This window comes from Felis catus, chromosome D1, assembly GCF_018350175.1.
Source record: "Felis catus isolate Fca126 chromosome D1, F.catus_Fca126_mat1.0, whole genome shotgun sequence".
Taxonomy (NCBI): domain Eukaryota; kingdom Metazoa; phylum Chordata; class Mammalia; order Carnivora; family Felidae; genus Felis; species Felis catus.
In genome coordinates this window covers 40220216-40238926 of record NC_058377.1, presented here as the reverse complement: position 1 = coordinate 40238926, position 18711 = coordinate 40220216, and the positions used below count along the sequence as shown (strand labels likewise).

The window sequence follows — 18711 nt, the reverse complement described above, 5'->3', positions numbered from 1 at the left end:
GATCGCCTCCCACAGGATGCTCTAGTCAAAGATTTTTTCTTGAGTTTGTTTTCTATATCCCATTAGACTTTTTGTCTTAAAAAAAGGCCTCTATTCCAGCCTTTCGTGGATACTTCCCACCCCCATGTACATATACGTGTATATGAGATATATATATTTTTTAAGTTTATTTATTTATTTTGAGAGCGTGCATGAGTGGGGGAGGGACAGAGAGAGAAGGAGACAGAGAATCCCAAGCAGGCTCTGTGCTGTCAGTTCAGGGGCCAATGCGGGGCTCAGTCTCACAGTCCATAAGGTCGTGACCTGAGCCGAAATCAAGAGTTGGACGCTAAACCAACTGAGCCACCCAGGCACCCCCCCCATTTTATATATTTATTTTGGGGTTTTTTAAAAATAGATGTTGAAACATGAAAATTAGTCCATGTTTGCTGAACATTGACTCAACGCACAGAATGGTTCATGGTAAAAAACTGCAATTATAATGTTCTACTGTTAAAATACTGCAAGAACTTCAACGTCTTTCCTCCTTCCATTTCCTTCCTTCCTTCCTTCCTTCCATTTTGTTTGAAATTCCTTCAACACTTTACTCATCATCAAATTGGTGATTAAAAAGTGTAAGGTTTACCTGCTTTTTTAAATCCCAAATCAGGAGGCTTTGCGTGCACCATTCAATAACTTTCTGGGCATTTAAGGGTCACTTCATAAATAAGATGGTTATTTAAATCCTGTGTATTATAAAAACAAGAAGAGATTTGGCCTTTGTCCAATTATAAACCTTAAACTGATCAACTTGTACAATACACAGGAAAACGGCATAGATGGGATAGTGGCAGTGGTTGTACCTGATAGGAAAAGATATTTTACAGGTGTGAACAGTGACCTGGGTAACTGGATTATGGATGATTTTTTTTGAAATGAAATTTTTAAAATTTAATCCAACTTAGTTAACATGTAGTGTAATAATGATTTCAGGAATAGAATTTAGTGATTCATCACTTACATATAACACCCAGTGCTCATCCCAGCAAGTGCCCTCCTTAATGCCCATCGCCCATTTAGCCCACCGCCCCAACACCCCACCAGCAACCCTTAGTTTGTTCTCTGTATTTAAGAGTCTCTTCATGGTTCATCTCCCTGTTTTTATCTTGTTTTTGCTTCCCTTCCCCTATGTCCATCTGTTTTGTTTCTTAAATTCCACATATGAGTGAAATCATATGACTCTGACTGACTTATTTTGCTTAGCATAACACACTCTAGTTCCATCCACATTGTTGCAAGTGGCAAGATTTCATTCTTTTTGATGGCCAAATAATATTCCATTGTATATATTTTTGTCCATTCGTCAGTCAATGGACATTTAGGCTCTTTCCGTAATTTGGCTATTGGCGATAGTGCTGCTATAAACATTGGGTTACATGTGCCCTTTCAAATCAGCACTCCTGTATCCTTTAGATAAATACCTAGTAGTGCAATCGCTGGGTCGTAAGGTAGTTCTGTTTTTAAGTTTTTGAGGAACCACACACTGTTTTCCAGAGTGTCTGCACCAGTTTGCATTCCCACCAGCAGTGCAGACGGGTTCCTCTTTCTCCACATCCTCACCAACATCTGTCGCCTAAGTTGTTAATTTTAACCATTTTGACGGGTGTGAGGTGGTATCTCATTGTGGTTTTGATTTGTATTTCCCTGATGATGAATGATGTTGAGCATCTTTTCATGTGTCTGTAGCCATCTGGATATCTTCTTTGGAAAAGTTTCTATTCCTGTCTTTTGCCCATTTCTTCATGGGAATATTTGTTTTTTGGATGTTGAGTTTGGTAAGTTCTTTATAGATTTTGGATACTAACCCTTTATCTGATGTGTCATTGCAAATATCTTCTCCCATTCTATCGGTTGCCTTTTAGTTTTGCTGATTGTTTCCTTTGTCGTACAGAAGCTTTTTATTTTGATGAGGTCCCAATAGTTCATTTTTGCTTTTGTTTCCCTTGCCTCCAGAGACATGTCAAGTAAGAAGCTGCTGAGGCCAAGGTCAAAGAGGTTGTTGCCTGTTTTCTCCTTTAGGATTTTGATGGCTTCCTTTCTTACGTTTTAGGTCGTTCATCCATTTTGAGTTTATTTTTGTGTTTGGTGTGAGAAAGTGGTCCAGGTTCATTTTCTTGCATGTTGCCATCCAATTTTCCCGGCACCATTTGCTGAAGAGACTGTCTTTTGGTTATGGATGATTTTTATTTTCACCTTTATGTTTTTTGATATTTTTAGGTTTTTGTTAAGGAAAATATAGTTTGTAATCTACAAAAGTAAATCTTTTCAAGGGAAGTGTTTTATATAGAAATGAGGCCTATGTAAATAAAAGAGAAGATACTATTTCTGAGTACTGCTAAGTAGAAAAAACCAGGGAAAAATAAATAAATTAGACAAAATGAAGTGGCCACACAAAAAGAGAGCCGTTTGGCAGAAATATTAGAACAAAATTAAACATTAATGTCATATTTGCATATTGTTAAAAATGAGGTAGTGAAGAATTCAATGGGCAGTGTTATTCGAGCATGTTTTAAATAGTGGTTTTTCTGGTAATAATTGGCATACAATAGAAAATAGAAGTGATACAGAATTTTGGTATGGGAAAGAACATCATTATTGTCAGTATCTGTTTTTAATTTAGCACTGGTCAGGAAAGGAGGGTAAAGTGGGGCTGCCAAAGAGAGACCTGAATGCAAATACCTGATTTGGAATGATCATGCCTAAGAAGCGTTTCTCTTCACTGCACTTAGAAAATGTTTATGTGAATAAAATTAATTTTAATACAATTGTGAGCTTTGATTATGAATTTTACACTGACTTTTTCCTACTGATCCCCTTCCAGGTCTCAGACATGAGATACAAAGCTGTCAGAACTGAAAACACACACCTGAAAGGGATGATGGGAGATTTGGACCCCGGACAGTACATGGTAATTAATAATGCTGAAACTATTCAGTAACTTGAACCGAGATACTACGTACTTGGTCAGGACTTGCCCAGACATTATTTGCTAAGCACGTCCCATGCGTCAGGCAGGCAGCAGTGGGGGCAGCAAATTATCTTGTACTTGGACTAAACTTACTTTTATCCTCAGGCTAGAACATTTGAATTTCTAGTTTTCTCCTTTGTTCTTTTCTTGGATTGGGCTACAGGCTGATCATTTCCTCAAACATGCCACTTCCTTGCTTTGTTTTGCTCTCACTGTTGCCTCTGAAATCCTTGTGGCCTGACTCATGTGTCAACCATACCCTTGGTGAAGCCGCCCCTAAAACTCCAGTGAGAATGCGTTGTGCCATCCATAGTGGGTTTATATTTTGGCGTCGCTTGTTTTGTAGCCTGACACTTCCCCACTGGGTGGTGAACAGGGGCCACATTTTACTGAAGTGTGTACCACCAGCACCTCACAGTGTCAGGGGTATAGTAGGGTTCAATGAATGTTGGTTGAATGAAAGGAAGGATGAAGAAATGAATGATTGAGGATTGACCTTGTGATTTTAACCAACGGCTCTACATTGTTTAATATAGCAGTTGAAGGTTGGTTTTTATATGTAAATATAAGAACTTTTATTTATTGAACTAATGAAATACTGTCGTTACTTGTTTGACATTTATTTGCTCGGAGAGAAAATTTTGAAATAAAATAATTTTTCCGCCACTGGGGGAATCGAGAGGATAAAAGATGAGTATGGTGATTGCTTCACCTGGCTTCAGTCTCCTCAGCTATGACACAAGGAAGTTAGACTAGGGGTTCTCCATGATTCTAGATTTCTGTAATAGTAGGTACTTGTTCTCATAGTAGTAAGTATCCTAACATCAAAGAGTTAGAGGCATTCCGCAAGCATTCTGCCTTCTTTGGCCCTGCTTACAGATTGTGTAATCAAAGGATAGACGGATACAAAGTGAAGTGTACATGGTTTCCCAGTCTGTTACATAAAATCTGTGTGACGTCTGGCGTTTGTTCCTATAAACGCTCAACATACAAAAATTTGAACTGAGTCCTGCCCTCATGAAAATCTTTTTTTTCCCCCTCTCACAAAATGGTCTTTGTGGTGGTTTTGTCATGTTTTTTTTTTATTTATTTATTTTTTTAATTTTTTTTTCAACGTTTTTTATTTATTTTTGGGACAGAGAGAGACAGAGCATGAACGGGGGAGGGGCAGAGAGAGAGGGAGACACAAAATTGGAAACAGGCTCCAGGCTCTGAGCCATCAGCCCAGAGCCCGACGCAGGGCTCGAACTCACAGACCGCGAGATCGTGACCTGGCTGAAGTCGGAGGCTTAACCGACTGCGCCACCCAGGCGCCCCTAAATTGCTTTTTGACTCTGTATCACCAACATCTGTATAAGACAGTAGAAAAACATCTTTTTTTTGTAATTTCTTAGGAAAATCAATATATACTCATGTAAAATATATATAATTTTTAGTAAATTGAATCATAACTTACATACTAGTGATTTTAGTGCAGTCTTTTGTTCTTGCTTCTCCCCTTTTCCTTTGCTCTGTTTCCCTACCCACCTCATAACCTCCTCCACCAGATAACACATGTTAACTGTTCAGTATGTATTGTTTTGTACTTTTCATGTATATTAATTCATATATATGTGTATGCGTGCATGTGAATATGTATACATACATGTGTTAGTCATATAACTAATATCTATACATACATGTATACAGTCATATATTAACATTTATTATAAATTGGATTACATTATGCATACTTTTCTCCATCTTGTTTTTGTCCGCTCAGCAATATCTTTTGCGAATCGTTATAAATCAACTAGTTTAGGTCTATTTCATTTTGTATAATGGCTTCATAATATCCCATGATGTGAATGTATCAAAATTTATTCAACTATTTTTCGGGATCAATTCATTCGTCATTAATTCAACTCTGTTTCTAGATTTGTGCACAAATAAACAATACTGTAAAAAAAATCTTCATACATACATTTTTGAACAGCTTCCTAAGAAAAGAATTGCTGATTGAAAGAATATGTATGTTTTAGGGGTGTCTGGGTGGCTCAATTGGTTAAGCGTCCGACTCTTGATTTCGGCTCAGGTCATGATCTCATGGCTTGTGGGATGGAGCCCCGTGTCTGGCTGCACACTGAAAGCACAGCGGAACCTGTTTGGGATTCTCTCTTCCTCTCTCTCTGCGCCGCCCCCCCCCCCCCCCCGCAAACACCCTCTCTCTTTCTCTCTCTCCCTCAAAATAAATTTTAAAAACTTTAAAAAAAGGATATGTATGTTTTAATTTTAAAACATTTGTTGTCAAATCATATTTCTACTATCTCTGTATGTGCATACCTTTTATGTTCCTCCTTACCAGCAATAGGTGTAACTGCTTTTTAAAATTTTTGGCAGTCTGATGGGTGTAAAGTGATTTCTCAGTAGTACTTGAATTTCTCTTTCCCTGGATACTGTGAGTATATTTTTGTATGTTATTGGCAATGTACTATGAATTATATTCTTTGCTCATTTTTCTGTTGGGATGTCTTTTTCTTGCCAATTTATAACAGCAATTTCCTTAATTTATTGTTTGTGATTTTATTTATGATATCTTTTTGCCATACACAAAGTTTTAATGTTTGTTTACTTTTGAGAAAGAGTGAGAAGGAGACTTAGAATCCAAAGTAGGTTCCAGGCTCTGAGCTGTCAGCACAGAGCCCGACGCGGGGCTCGAACCCACAAGCCATGAGATCATGACCTGAGCCGAAGGCAGACGCTTAAGTGACTGAGCCACCCAGGCACCCCTACCATACACAAAGTTTTAAACCTTCATTTGTCAAAAATGTGTATCTTTTTGTTTACAGCTTCTGAATTTTCTTCCTAGAATAACAAGGTTTTTCCAACTTCTAGACAGTATACGTTGTTAGAATGTCTTCAAAGATTTGTGTCTTTTTCCATCTAAGCTTTTAATCCATTTGAATTACAATTTTACATATGATATAAAACAAGAACCCAATTTAAATTTTTATATGAAGGTTAAGGTCAATTTATCCCGTTTCTCCAGATAATTTCCCGTTGGGTTTTATTTGGAATCAAAATAAGTTTACATATTACTTTGAAAGAACTGGCACTTTCATGATAGTAAATTTTCTCATCCAAGGATATGACATCGTTTTCCATTTCTTCATATCTCAGTTTATGCTCTTCAGTAAGACCTTACAATTTTCTTTCTTTAGGTTCTGTGCCTTTCTTTTAAAATTATGCTCAGGTATTTTATAATTCTTGTCACAGTTGTAAGTGAAGTATTTTCCTTTTTCCATATCTAAGAACTTATTTCCAATATAGTAAAAAAACCAAATTGTCTTTAAATTCTAGTAGGCATTTACTAGAGGTTCTTAGGGATATTTGAGATATACTATCATTTCAACAAAAATAGATAGTTTTAGCTCTTTTTTTCTACTGTTCTTATCAGTTATTTTTGTCATACTGCATTTGCTAAAACCCTCAAGGGAATATTAAATAATAAGAGTGATTGCTGAGAAAACTGTCTAATTTCTGATTCTAGATGAAATTGTTTTAGAGTTTCACTGTTTAGAATAATTATTGTTCTTGGGCTATGGTCTTATATCTTTTTATTCCTAGTTTACTTAGAGTTTTTAAGATTTGTTGCCAGCTTTTATCAAATAGCTTTTCAGCATTTATGACATCATGTGGTTTTGTCTATAATTTGTTGATGTATGATAGAGTATGGTTGACAGATTTCCTGATATTGACCCATCTTTGAATTTGCAGAATGAACCTTCTTGGTCGTTGTATTCATTTGCTGGGCCTGCCATAACAAAGTACCACAAACTGGGTGACTTAAAACAATAGAAACTTATTGTCATATAGTTCTGGAAGTAGAAGTCCAAGATCAAGGTGTTACCAGGGCCATACTCCCTCTGAAACCTGTGGAGGAGGGTTCTTCCTTATCTCTTTATAGCTTCTAGTGATTTGCCAGCAATCTGTGGCAATCCTTGGATTATACATGCATCATCCTATCTTCATATGGCGCCCTTCCTGTGTCTCTGTCTTCACGGCCAACTTTCAGTTTCTTCGTGTGGTCTTCCCTCCATGGGTGTCTGTCTCTGTATCCAGATTTCCCCTTTTTGTAGAATACCTGCCATATTGGATTAGGTCCTACCCTAGTGACCTCATCTTTACTTTATTACCTATGTAAAGATCCTTTTTCCAAGTAAGGCCACATCCTGAGATATAGGAGTTAGGATTTCAGCATACCTTTTGTGGGGGGAGGGGAAGAGAAAATTCAACCCATAACAGTCATACTCTAACAATTTCAACATATTCCTGGGTTCTATGTGACAATATTTTATTTAGGAAATTATGACCTGCGGGGGTGCCTGGGTGGCTCAGTCAACTGGTTAAGTGTCTGACTCTTGGTTTTGGCGCAGGTCATGATCTCACGGTTTATGGAATCGAGCCCCACGTCGGGCTCTGTGCTGACAGTGCAAAGCCTGCTTGCGATTCTCTCTCTCCCTCTGTCTCTGCCCTTCCCTGCTCTCATGCTCTCGCTGTCTCTCAAAATAAATAAATAAACATTTAAAAACAGAAATTATGACCTGTGTATATAAATGAGATTTATACACAGTTCTTTCTACTTGTTTTAAAGTTATGCTGGCTTTATAACAAAAATTGGGAGTATTCATCTTTAGGAGTTATCTAGAATAGTTTAAATAATATTGGAACTATCCATTCTTTAAAGGTCAAAAAGAGCTTAGCTGTGAAACCATCTGGACATTGAAGTTTCAGTGAAGTATATTTACAATTACCTTTCCATTCTCTTTTAGCATACTTGGTATTTTCAGATTTCACTTCTTCTTAGGTTGCTTTGATTGTATTTTTCTGGGAAATTTTTACACATTCCAATTTGTTTCCTTGTTACCAAAGGTAGTAACATCCTATAATTCTTTTTGTCTTTTCTATAGTCTATGTTCATGTTTCCTTTCTTATTCCTAAACTTGTATAGTTTAGCTCTCTGTCCTTCTTTTTTAAAGCCTGGCACACAAGGGGATTATGTATTTTTTTTAGTATTTAAAAGTGTTGGCTTTTGGATTTATTATTTCATCTATTTGTTCTAATTTCATTATGTTTAACTTTTATCGATTTCCTCCTCCCAATTTGTTTTATTTTGTTGCTCTTTGTATTTCTTAGTATAAACACTGAATTTCTTAATTTTATATGTTTTTGATTGTGAAGCCTTTTAAAGCTGTGTTCTTTTGGCTATAACTTTGCTGCATCCCATCAATTGCCATGAAATATTCTCTTACCGTTCTTCCCAAACGTACTCTCACAGTCACAGAGTAGAGTGAGTTTGGTCTCTGAGATCAGGGAGAGCAGGCAAAATTGTCAGCCAAGACCTACCCAGGATAAGTGGCCCTGCTTGGCTCTGGGGAGGGAAAGATTCCTCACCAGCTCTCCCTGACAGGAGTCCCACACACCTGGCTCAGGAGTGAAGGGTTAGAAATAAATATGGGGGAAAAAATAGTTACAGAGAGGGAGGGAGGCAAACCGGAAGAGACTCTTAAATACAGAGAACAAACTGAGGGTGGATGGGGGGTGGGAGGGAGGAGAAAGTGGGTGATGGGCATTGAGGGGCACCTGTTGGGATGAGCACTGGGTGTTGTATGGAAGCCAATTTGACAATAAATTATATTAAAAAAATAAATAAATATGGGACAGGGAGATGCAACAGGATGCCAACAACTTCCAAGGCTCCTTCGCTCCTCATGAGAATATTAGAAAATGTTTGTCCCACAGGGAAACTAGCACTCGTGTTTCAAGTCAGTGAGCCAGTTTCAACTTAGTTTCTTAAAACTTAACCTTTTTTCCAGGTTTATCAAGGTGTAATTGACAAATAAAATCGTATATACTTAAATTGTACAATGTGATTGCATGTGTATATACATTGTGAGATGATTACGACAATCAAGTTAATTAACACATCCATCTTCATATAGTTATAACGTGTGTGTGTGTGTGTGTGTGTGTGTGTGTGTACGTGTGGTGACAATGCTTAATATCTATCCTTTTAGCAAATTCCAGGTGTATAGTACAGTATTATTAGCTATAGTCATCATGCTGAGTAGTAGATCCCCAGAACCTAGTCATCTTATAAATGAACCTAGTCATCTTTGACTCAACATCTGGCATTTTCCCCTACCCCTCAGCCCCTGGCAACTGTCATCTTCCTGTCTACTTCTATGAATTTGGCTTTTTTTTTTAATTGAAGTATAGGTGACATCCAATGTTATATTATTCCGGTGTGCAACATAGTGACTTGGCAATTCTGTACACTATGCAGTGCTCACCATAAGTATAGTTACCACCTGTCACCATACAAAATTATTACAATATGATTTTGTTTTTTAATTCCACGTATAAGTGAGATAATGCAGTATTTGTCTTTCTCTGGTTTATGTCACTTAGCATAATGTCATCCGGTTTCATCCATGTTGATGCAGATGGCAGGATTTCCTTCTTTTTTATGGCTGAATAATATTCCATTGTGTATGTATATAAGTATATATACACAAATAACACATTTTCTCTATCCACTCATCCATACCTTGGCTATTGTGAATAATGCTGCAATAACATGGGAATGCAGATGGTTCTTCTAAATACTGATTTCATTTCCATTAGATATATACCCAGAAGTGGGATTGGTGATCATATGGTAGTTCTATCTTTGTTTTTTTGAGGAACTTCCATACTGTTTTCCATAATGATGGTGCAAAATTACATTCCCACCAACAGTGTACAAGAGTTCCCTTTCCTCCACATCTTCACCAACACTTGTTATAGTTTGCCTTTTTGTTAATAGCTATCCTACCAGGTATGAGGTGATGCCTCATTGGGGTTTTGACTTGCGTTTCCATGATGATTAGCAATGTCAATCACCTTTTCACATAACTTCTTATTCTTGGCCGCTTATGGGTCTTCTTTGGAAAACTGTATATTCAGGTCCTTTGTACATTTTTTAATTGCATTATTTGTTTGTGGGTTTTATTTTGTTTGTTTTGCTACTGAGTTGTATGAGTTTCTTATATATTTTGGAAATTAAACCCTTATCAGATATACGGTTTACAAATATTTTCTCCCATGAAGTTGCCTCTTCACTCTATGATTGTTTCCTTTGCTGTGCAATAAGCTTTTTTTTTAGTTTTATATAGGGCCACTTGTCTATTCTTGCTTTTATTGCCTGTGCTTTTGGTGTCAAATACAACAAATCATTTCCGGAACCAATATCAAATATCTGTCTCCCCTCTGTTTTCTTCTAGGAGTTTTATAGTTGCAGGTCTTATATTTAAGTCTTTAATCCACTTCCAGTTAGTTTTTTTGTGAGTGGCATAAAATAGAGGTCCAGGGTCATTCTTTTGCATGTGAATATCCAGTTTTCCCAATATTTATTGAAGACACTATCCTTTCCCCACTGTGTCCTTGCTGCTTTTATTAAAGATCAGTCGACCGTATGTGTGTGGGTTACTTTCTGAGCTCTTTATTCTGTTCCCTATCTATACCATGCCACAATCACTACGGAATGTTTCATTCATTCCATATATATTTACCCAATACCTACTATGTATCTGACAGTATGCCAGGATTGTGAATAAGTCAGGCTAGATCCTTGAACTTAGGAAACTTAATATTAGTACAAGGAGACCAATTATTAGTAGATATGGACAATTAACTGGATACTTATGCTAAAGAGTAATAGGAAAGCTCAGAATTCAGGGGCACTGATAGGGATTACTTAACCCTGTCGTGGGAGTAATAAAAGGCATCTGGGGAGCAGTCAGCCATACAGATTGGTGGGAAAGAGTCATGCTGAAAGAATAGAATGTACAAAGACCAGAGATGAGGGAGAGTCAGGGAAACTTGGAGAACTGTATAATAACAAAGATCTGCAATGTATTGGGTATTTACTCCATGCCTTATAATCTGCTGGACGCTTTACATACATAGTGTCTCTATCCTTATAATAAGTATGTGGTGGTTGGGTATGACGGTATCATTTCACAGAAAAAGGAATGGAATCTTTATGTTTTTAAGTAACTTGCCCAAGATCATGTAGCTTGTAAATTGGTTTGGATAACTCCAAATGCATAATACTGCCATAATATCCTATGGTTCTCTCTGTTTCTTCTGTTTTATTCATTGGCTCCTCCCACTACTGTTCCTGCCTCTCCTCATTCCCCCAGTTTTGCTGTTGGCTCTTGCGCCTCTGGCTCCATGCTTTCCCTTAAAGGATAGATCCGTCAACCACTCCAAGTTACCTCCTCTGGATTACCTCGTGGCTTCTAAGCTCTCCCCTTCTTATCCCAGACACAACCTTTCCTTGTGTTCTTCTTCCTATCAAGGACATGTGCTCAATGTCCAATAGGAGGTTAGAACTCTTTATATTCCATGGCTTCCTTAATCTGGCTCTCCCACTTTGTGTCCCTTATAGTGACCTACAACAAACCCTCTGCTAGAGCTAGACCTGTCTCAGTCTCATCTGCGTATGTGATGGTCACTTCTCATGCTCTTTCTTGCTTCCGGGCTTTCGCACATGCTTTCCTTTTACTTAAAAATTCCCTTTTCCCACTTCACATAGTTATGCCTTGTTAATGTTTCAGATAACTCAGCATAAATTTTACATGCTATACAAAATCTTCTTTGATTTTCCTCTGCTCTGCTAAGTGTCCCTCCTAGAAACCACCATAACATCCTTTATTTAACACCCATCATAGTACAGGGTTAAAATTACCTGTTTCTTGTCAGCTACCCATCCCCTTACCAGTAGGCCCATTGAGGGCAGTTACGGTCCTAGTTTACCATTATATCCAAGCACTTAGTACAGTGCCTGAACATAGGAGGCAGTGAAAAAATATTTTGTTAGATGAGTGAATGAACAAATGAATGAGTGAGTGAACAAATGAATGAATGAATGAATCCTTTATATATCCTCCACCTGAATGCTTTTCCTTAGCACTGAGTTTTGGATTGTCTTCCTTTATTTTTTTAACTGTTTAGTGTATGTATGTTTTGTCTCATCAGTCGTAGACTTCTTGATGGGAGAAGTGGACTATATTTTATACTTCTTCATAGAGGGTTTGGTATAGGATAGGGCTCGATGAATACTTGTGGGTTTATGGGTCTCACCTGTAGTGTAAGAGGCATGAGTAAACTTTCATGGGAATTATTGCTCACATCATGAGAGATTGCCAGAGTGTTGTTTTATCTCACCTTCTGCATGATCTCAGTTGCCATTCATTGATTCAGAAACATTTGAGTTTATACTTGGTGCAGCATAATTTAATATATAATTATATTTTATCTATATTATTCACTACTTTTTCATACATGTTAATTTAGTCTACTCAGTTTTATTGTATTTTCCATGAGAGCAGGGTCACTTTTTTGTACTTGATTACCTCTGTGGCACTTAGCACATATATATACAACATGTGTTTGTTTAAAGAGTGGTTAATTGGATGGATATCATAAAATGGAGTGCCATTGATGTGTGGCCTTCAGTGTGATGCCTTATTAAAATAGTATTTAATCATATATGCTTTATGTTGAATTGTAATTCATACAGAAAGTTAACTTTATCATTGCTCTCTCTTTTTTTGTATGTGAAGATTTATAATTGACTTTGATAACTGAAATAGTCGAGCCACTCCCCAAAGAGAAAAATCTCAAGTGCCTATTGAATTTAAAAAAAAAAAAAAGAGCAAATATAATTCTTTGTTCTTTAAGAGTGTATGATCTGGGGTGCCTGGGTGGCTCAGTCAGTTAAGCTTCTGACTTCGGCTCAGGTCATGATCTCGTAGTTTGTGAGTTCGAGCCCTGCGTCGGGCTTTGTGCTGACAGCTCAGGGCCTGGAGCCTGCTTCAGATTCTGTGTCTCCCTCTCCCTCTGTCCACCCCTGCTCACTCTCTGTCTCTCTCTCTCTCTCTCTCTCTCTCTCTCAAAAATAAATAAACATTAAAAAGAATTTTTTAAAAAGTATACAATCTATTTTGTTACTTTATGTAGCACTCATTAGTTTAAAGATTTCATATTAAAGAAAACTCCTATCTGTTATGTGTTCACATCCCACAATTAGATAGTTAATTCTTTCTGAAATAATTTTAATGGATAAATAAACATGGAATTAAAGGATTGGTGCTGAATTTTTACCCCAGGCAGTAAGAAACAAACTATTTACATCATTATTTTAGGGCTTCTAAAATACGTGGTGTTTGGATAATATTCGAATAACAATTATCTTTTTCCTTTCCAGACAAGTGAAATCACTGACATTAAGGTAGGTCATTTCTAAATAACTAGAACTTTGGGAATTTTTCCACTTGACTAACTGTGAAGCGCCCTGTTTATCACACTTAGGGAAAGAAAGTTTAAACAAGGCCCTCACCCAGTGGTACGGGCCTGCCCTCAGTCAGTAGCTGTCCCCTGCTCCCAGCTATGGCAGCTTCCCTTTCCCTCCACTGAGTCTGTGAAGGAACTGCCCGCCTGGTTGGTAACTCTTCCTCGGGTCTCAGAGAGATGCTTTTAAAACTGTAACAGAAGTGGCTCTGAGAAAGACGTTCCCCTTGGATTTGTGCAAAAACAGTTAGTTACTCAGAGAAAAGTATGAGGTGTTTACCTGTATTTCCCTGGGTAGCTAATGAGAAATCAAGTTTTTCATGACAGTTTTTTTTTTTGTGATTCCATATTTACTTAGGCCCCTGAGTATATTTATTAAATTTTCCTGCATCTAAGAAACGTGCTGTAAAATCAGACTTCATCAGAATTGAGAATTGGTGGTAATTTTTAAGACTCATTTGCTCATCTGCCCTTCACCATCCGTGAAGTTTGCCAAATAAAATAATAGCATAAAAAATTACTACCCTCACAACAATCTAAAACATCCATTTATGTATTAAAGATTAATATACTAACCATAAACCAGAAACATGGATAAAGCCTGTCGTCCTTCTGTAGAAGTACTTTGTTAGCCTATTATTGTTGAACATATGTGAATTTAAAAGAAAAGGTGTGGGGCGCCTGGGTGGCTCAGTCAGTTAAGCCGTCCGACTTCGGCTCAGGTCACGATCTCGCGCTCCGCGAGTTCGAGCCCCGCGTCGGGCTCTGGGTTGACGGCTCAGAGCCTGGAGCCTGCTTCCGATTCTGTGTTTCCCTCTCTCTCTCTGCCCCTCCCCCGTTCATGCTGTGTCTCTCTCTGTCTCAAAAATAAACGTTAAAAAAAAAAAAAATTTAAAAAAAAAAAAAAGAAAAGGTGTAACATAAAATACTGTTCTTCAGACACTGCAGTAATTTAACTGGCCTCATGCTGGCATGCCAGCGTAAGTACTAGGAAGTTTTGTCATTTCGAGAATGAAGCAATGGATTAAAACTACAAAACCCTAAAATTTGAGGGAAGAAAATTTTAGCTAACAGGCCTATCAAATAACCCATCAGAAATACAGAGGTAGAATTTAATCAGTGCCTATTTTCACACGATAACCCATCTAGTGAAGGATATAGTCCTGACATTACTAGAAAAGCCTTTAAGAAAAACATGAAATGAGAGAGCCCAAAAATGTTGTCGTCAAGGAAAATGGAATATGGTTTTAAATACAAATTATGCAAATACATCACCTATGTAATTTTTTCAGGTCATGCTCACCACACTTATTTAATTATGGTGCATTTAGAAAATTATAGAGTCTTTTAAAAAATTATTACTATCATTCTTAATTACTTTAAACCAACATTGGGCCACAAAGAATCACAGACGAAATCTAAATTTATAGAAAAGGCTTGAATAAAATTATAACCGAGCAGCAGACCATCAAGAATTACCTATTTTGATGAATAGAATTTTTTAGAGTAAAATTTTCAATCCTTCATGAACTTTCTCTATCAGATCTGTTCATATGAATACTTATCTTAGGAAGGGCAAAATTTTATGAGATGGCCTCCTTTATATTTATTATAAATCTACTATAATTTTAAAGATTTTTAACTTATTTATTTATTTATTTATTTATTTATTTTTGAAGGAGAGAGAGAGAGACAGAGCATGAGCAGGGGAGGAACAGAGAGAGAGAGGGAGACACAGAATTCGAAGCAGGCTCTAGGCTCTAAGCTGTCAGCACAGAGCCCGATGCGGGGCTCAAACCCACAAAGTGTGAGATCATGACCTGAGCCAAAGTCGGACGTTTAACCGACCGAGCCTCCCAGGCGCCCCAATCTACTCTAATTTTAGAATAAACAATCCTTTCTCTTGGAAAGCATGCTACAGATTACTCTTTTATCTGCCCTGATGTATCTCAATGAGCAAACATGAAGACCTACAAAAGGCAAGGTGCACCTAACAAGCAGAGACATACCTTTAATGGTCCTTCTATTCCAAAGGGCACCTTGGCCAATAGCTGTATAAACACATAACCCTTTCTGTGTTGTTCTGGGGCAATTTGGCCTCCTGGAGAATTTTCTTTCAAAAGTGGGACCTTTCTAACAATTCATGAACTTCTATAACACATTAGGCAGTAAACAGAAAATGTAGTAAGCAGGCTTGGCCTTTGAAAGCAAAAATTAAAACAAATAGGTAAACCTTTTTAATACCTAATATGTACACATTTCTATACTTATCAATCCTGATACTGATATGATATATATTATGTGAATAATATAAGACATGCAGTTAGTAAAAATAAAAATAATGACTTTAGGGGCGCCTGGGTGGCTCAGTCGGTTGAGCGTCCGACTTCAGCTCAGGTCACGATCTCGCGGTCCGTGAGTTCGAGCCCCGCGTCGGGCTCTGGGCTGATGGCTCAGAGCCTGGAGCCTGCTTCCGATTCTGTGTCTCCCTCTCTCTCTGCCCCTCCCCTGTTCATGCTCTGTCTCTCTCTGTCTCAAAAATAAATAAACGTTAAAAAAAATTTAAAAAAAAAAAAAAAAAAAAAAAAAAAAAAAAAAAATAATGACTTTATGGGATGCCTAGTCCATGAAGTGGCCTACATGCCAAAACCTTACATTTAGAAACTTCAAAATAAAATTTCTAAGACATATTCATCTATAGTCTTATGGGCTTATAACCATAGAAATTTGGAGCTTCAAAGATGATACTTCATCCATGTCATACTTTTTGTGCTAAAATATTACCCTCTGACAACAGAGAACTCTTGTTGAATCAGCAACTACATGACCCACAGATATCTAAATCAGAGGACTAGAAAGGACCATGTAGTCATTTAAAGCATTTTCATGAGTTTTTGTGTGAGACTATGTCCTGTTTTTTTAAACTCTGTGAGAAGAAAAGTGTAGACTCTCCATAAAATTTCTTACAGCATTTAATTCAAAACTCATCAGAAATCTTTGTTCTTGCTTTGTAAACCGCTCATTTTGTGATCTGAACATGTTTCATATCCCCTTCTTAGGACACATGAAGATTAGGTGGTGCATACCAGATAGTAAAACTACATCATGAAGCCGCATTCCTGAAGACTAGTACTGCCGCAATTTCAACTGTTAGATCTTTGCTCTCAAATGGTCCAGAATCAGACTCCAGTCTGTATGGATTTAGTAGATAATTGTTCATCACCCAACAGTGGGGAATCGATATGTGATTTTCTATAATGACATATATTATTGTAATCAGAGCAAAAAAATCTTCCAAAATTGAAACGTGTATTAATTCTGGTTCTATTATTAGTGCTGGAAGGCATACCCTGTAGACACGAAAACCCTTAAATCCAGCCAGTCTGTTCTAGAGAGAGAGAACGCTAGTGCAGAAGTGAACACGGACAGTGGTGGATGCATTGCTCTCGTTGTGAAGCGTTCGGTGGCAGCTGTCACTGAGTGTCCGTGTTGTGAGGAGGTGAGGGCAGGAGAGGGCTTCAGGAGGCACACAAAGGTAGAGCCATGTCCCTGGACTCAGATGAAAGGGCCTTACGACAGCCATGTCTAAGTGCACAGAAAATACGCATTCCCTTATAAGGAACAGTTTTTTCAGTGATGGTTTTTTCATTCTCTAGAGTTTGGACTTCACTAACAGGGAACATTCGAGGCATACGTCTATTAACAAACTGGAACACGAGAATGAAAGGCTCCGAAATGATCTTGCAAAACTTCGCTCCAATGGCAAATCAGCATGGGCCAATCAAAATACCTATGAAGAAATGGGACGGTACACCTATCAAAACCAAATGAAAATGGAAAAAAATGAAGATAGGTATGTTAGCTCCATTGTATAAGGACACAACTGTATAAACATTTAATAGAAACATTTGTTTTTAAACAACTCAACGGACAACTTTTATATACTTTCTCTTCAATTGTTAACATTTTATTTTGTAGTGATAATACAGTAGTATAGATACATTATTTTATATTAAATTCTGTGCTGTCAATAGCTTTCGAAATACAACAGTGAAATGATAGCGTTACAGTGAATTCTACTTACTTCAAACCCTTCTTAGAAGCCGATGTGGCACACAAAGTATACAAAGAAGTAATCTTATTTTTTTATGTCATAAGAATAGAAAAGCTAGATTTTAATATGTTACGTATATTGTTCAAACAGAATAGAAAATTGGTCACTTCTGACTTTCAAAATATACGCTTTATATTGACAACTCCAGCAGTAGCGACAAACTGTTGGTCCCTTCGTAGGAAACGAATTGGAGGGTGGGTAAGAGGTTTTCTCTGAGCGAAGAGAAGAATGTGGAAAATTAGTATCTGCTCTCCACAGGATCCCCTTTTAAAGTGCCTTAGTTCAAAATTTAAGTACATACGTCAACCATAAAATTAGACTAATTTATTCCACTTTAATAAAATACTTACAGAATCAAAACTGTCCTTGGCGGCTTTCCACTGTTTTCCCAAACCTGGGAAATTCTCAGCAAAATAAACAAGTTTCTTTTCTCCAGGATATCTTAGAGTCATTACCAAGCTCTTGTGCATTGTGAGTTTCAGGAAGGGGTGTGGCATGCAACATTCCCCGAACTTCTTTGACATCAGATTTGTTAGCATTTCATGGTGCCAAGAAACGGTGAATTGATAGGACCTAACTTCGATCCAACTTTTGCTCAAAAACTCATCACACTTAGCATGAAAACCTTACCTACTGTTTGCATATAACATGATATTTACAACCTTGGGAAACGTACTTAAACTTTGTAAGCCTCAATTTCCCATCTGATAAATAGAGATAATAAGTATAAGGGGTTTTTGTGTGTGTGAGAATTATAGAAGAAAATACAGTTCCATATAAAACATATATTTCCATAAATTTCAGCCATTATTGATATTATTACTAATAAAATTGTTAGCATTTATAACAATATGAATACTTCTGCAACAACCCACAGTGCCAAAAAGTAGCTTTGGGTGGCCAAATGGCTGAATCTGACATTCCCTCAGCCACAGTCCTGTGAGAAGGGGCGATGCCCGCCTATCTTTGTAACTAAGCACGCCCCATCTAAAGGTGGAGAAATCCATAAATCCATGGGACATCGCAAAACATATGTCTGTCCAACATTCTTGTGGACGTAGTGCAGCTCTCTCCTACTTGCATCCCTCAACGCTGCACGTATTAGAGGCTGTATCCTAATCCCATGCAAGAAATAGCAACCATTCAAAAGTGCTCAATTAATAACCTTTTTTCAAGACGTTCAGGAAGGAAATGAGGGCAGACTGGCTGCTAT

At 37.5% G+C, this 18711-nt stretch overlaps 1 protein-coding gene across 13 annotated transcripts in view; it reads left to right on the top strand.

Moving 5' to 3' along the window:
- The window catches only part of DEUP1 (deuterosome assembly protein 1), an 83259-nt gene that overhangs the window by 48393 nt on the left and 16155 nt on the right, over positions 1 to 18711 (top strand). For all 13 annotated transcript variants that reach the window (XM_023239338.2, XM_045038616.1, XM_045038618.1 and 10 more), the window contains 3 exons: positions 2861 to 2947; positions 13302 to 13325; positions 17041 to 17237. In XM_023239338.2, coding sequence (XP_023095106.1) covers positions 2861 to 2947; positions 13302 to 13325; positions 17041 to 17237 — 308 coding nt within the window. The remainder of the gene's footprint in view (positions 1 to 2860; positions 2948 to 13301; positions 13326 to 17040; positions 17238 to 18711) is intronic.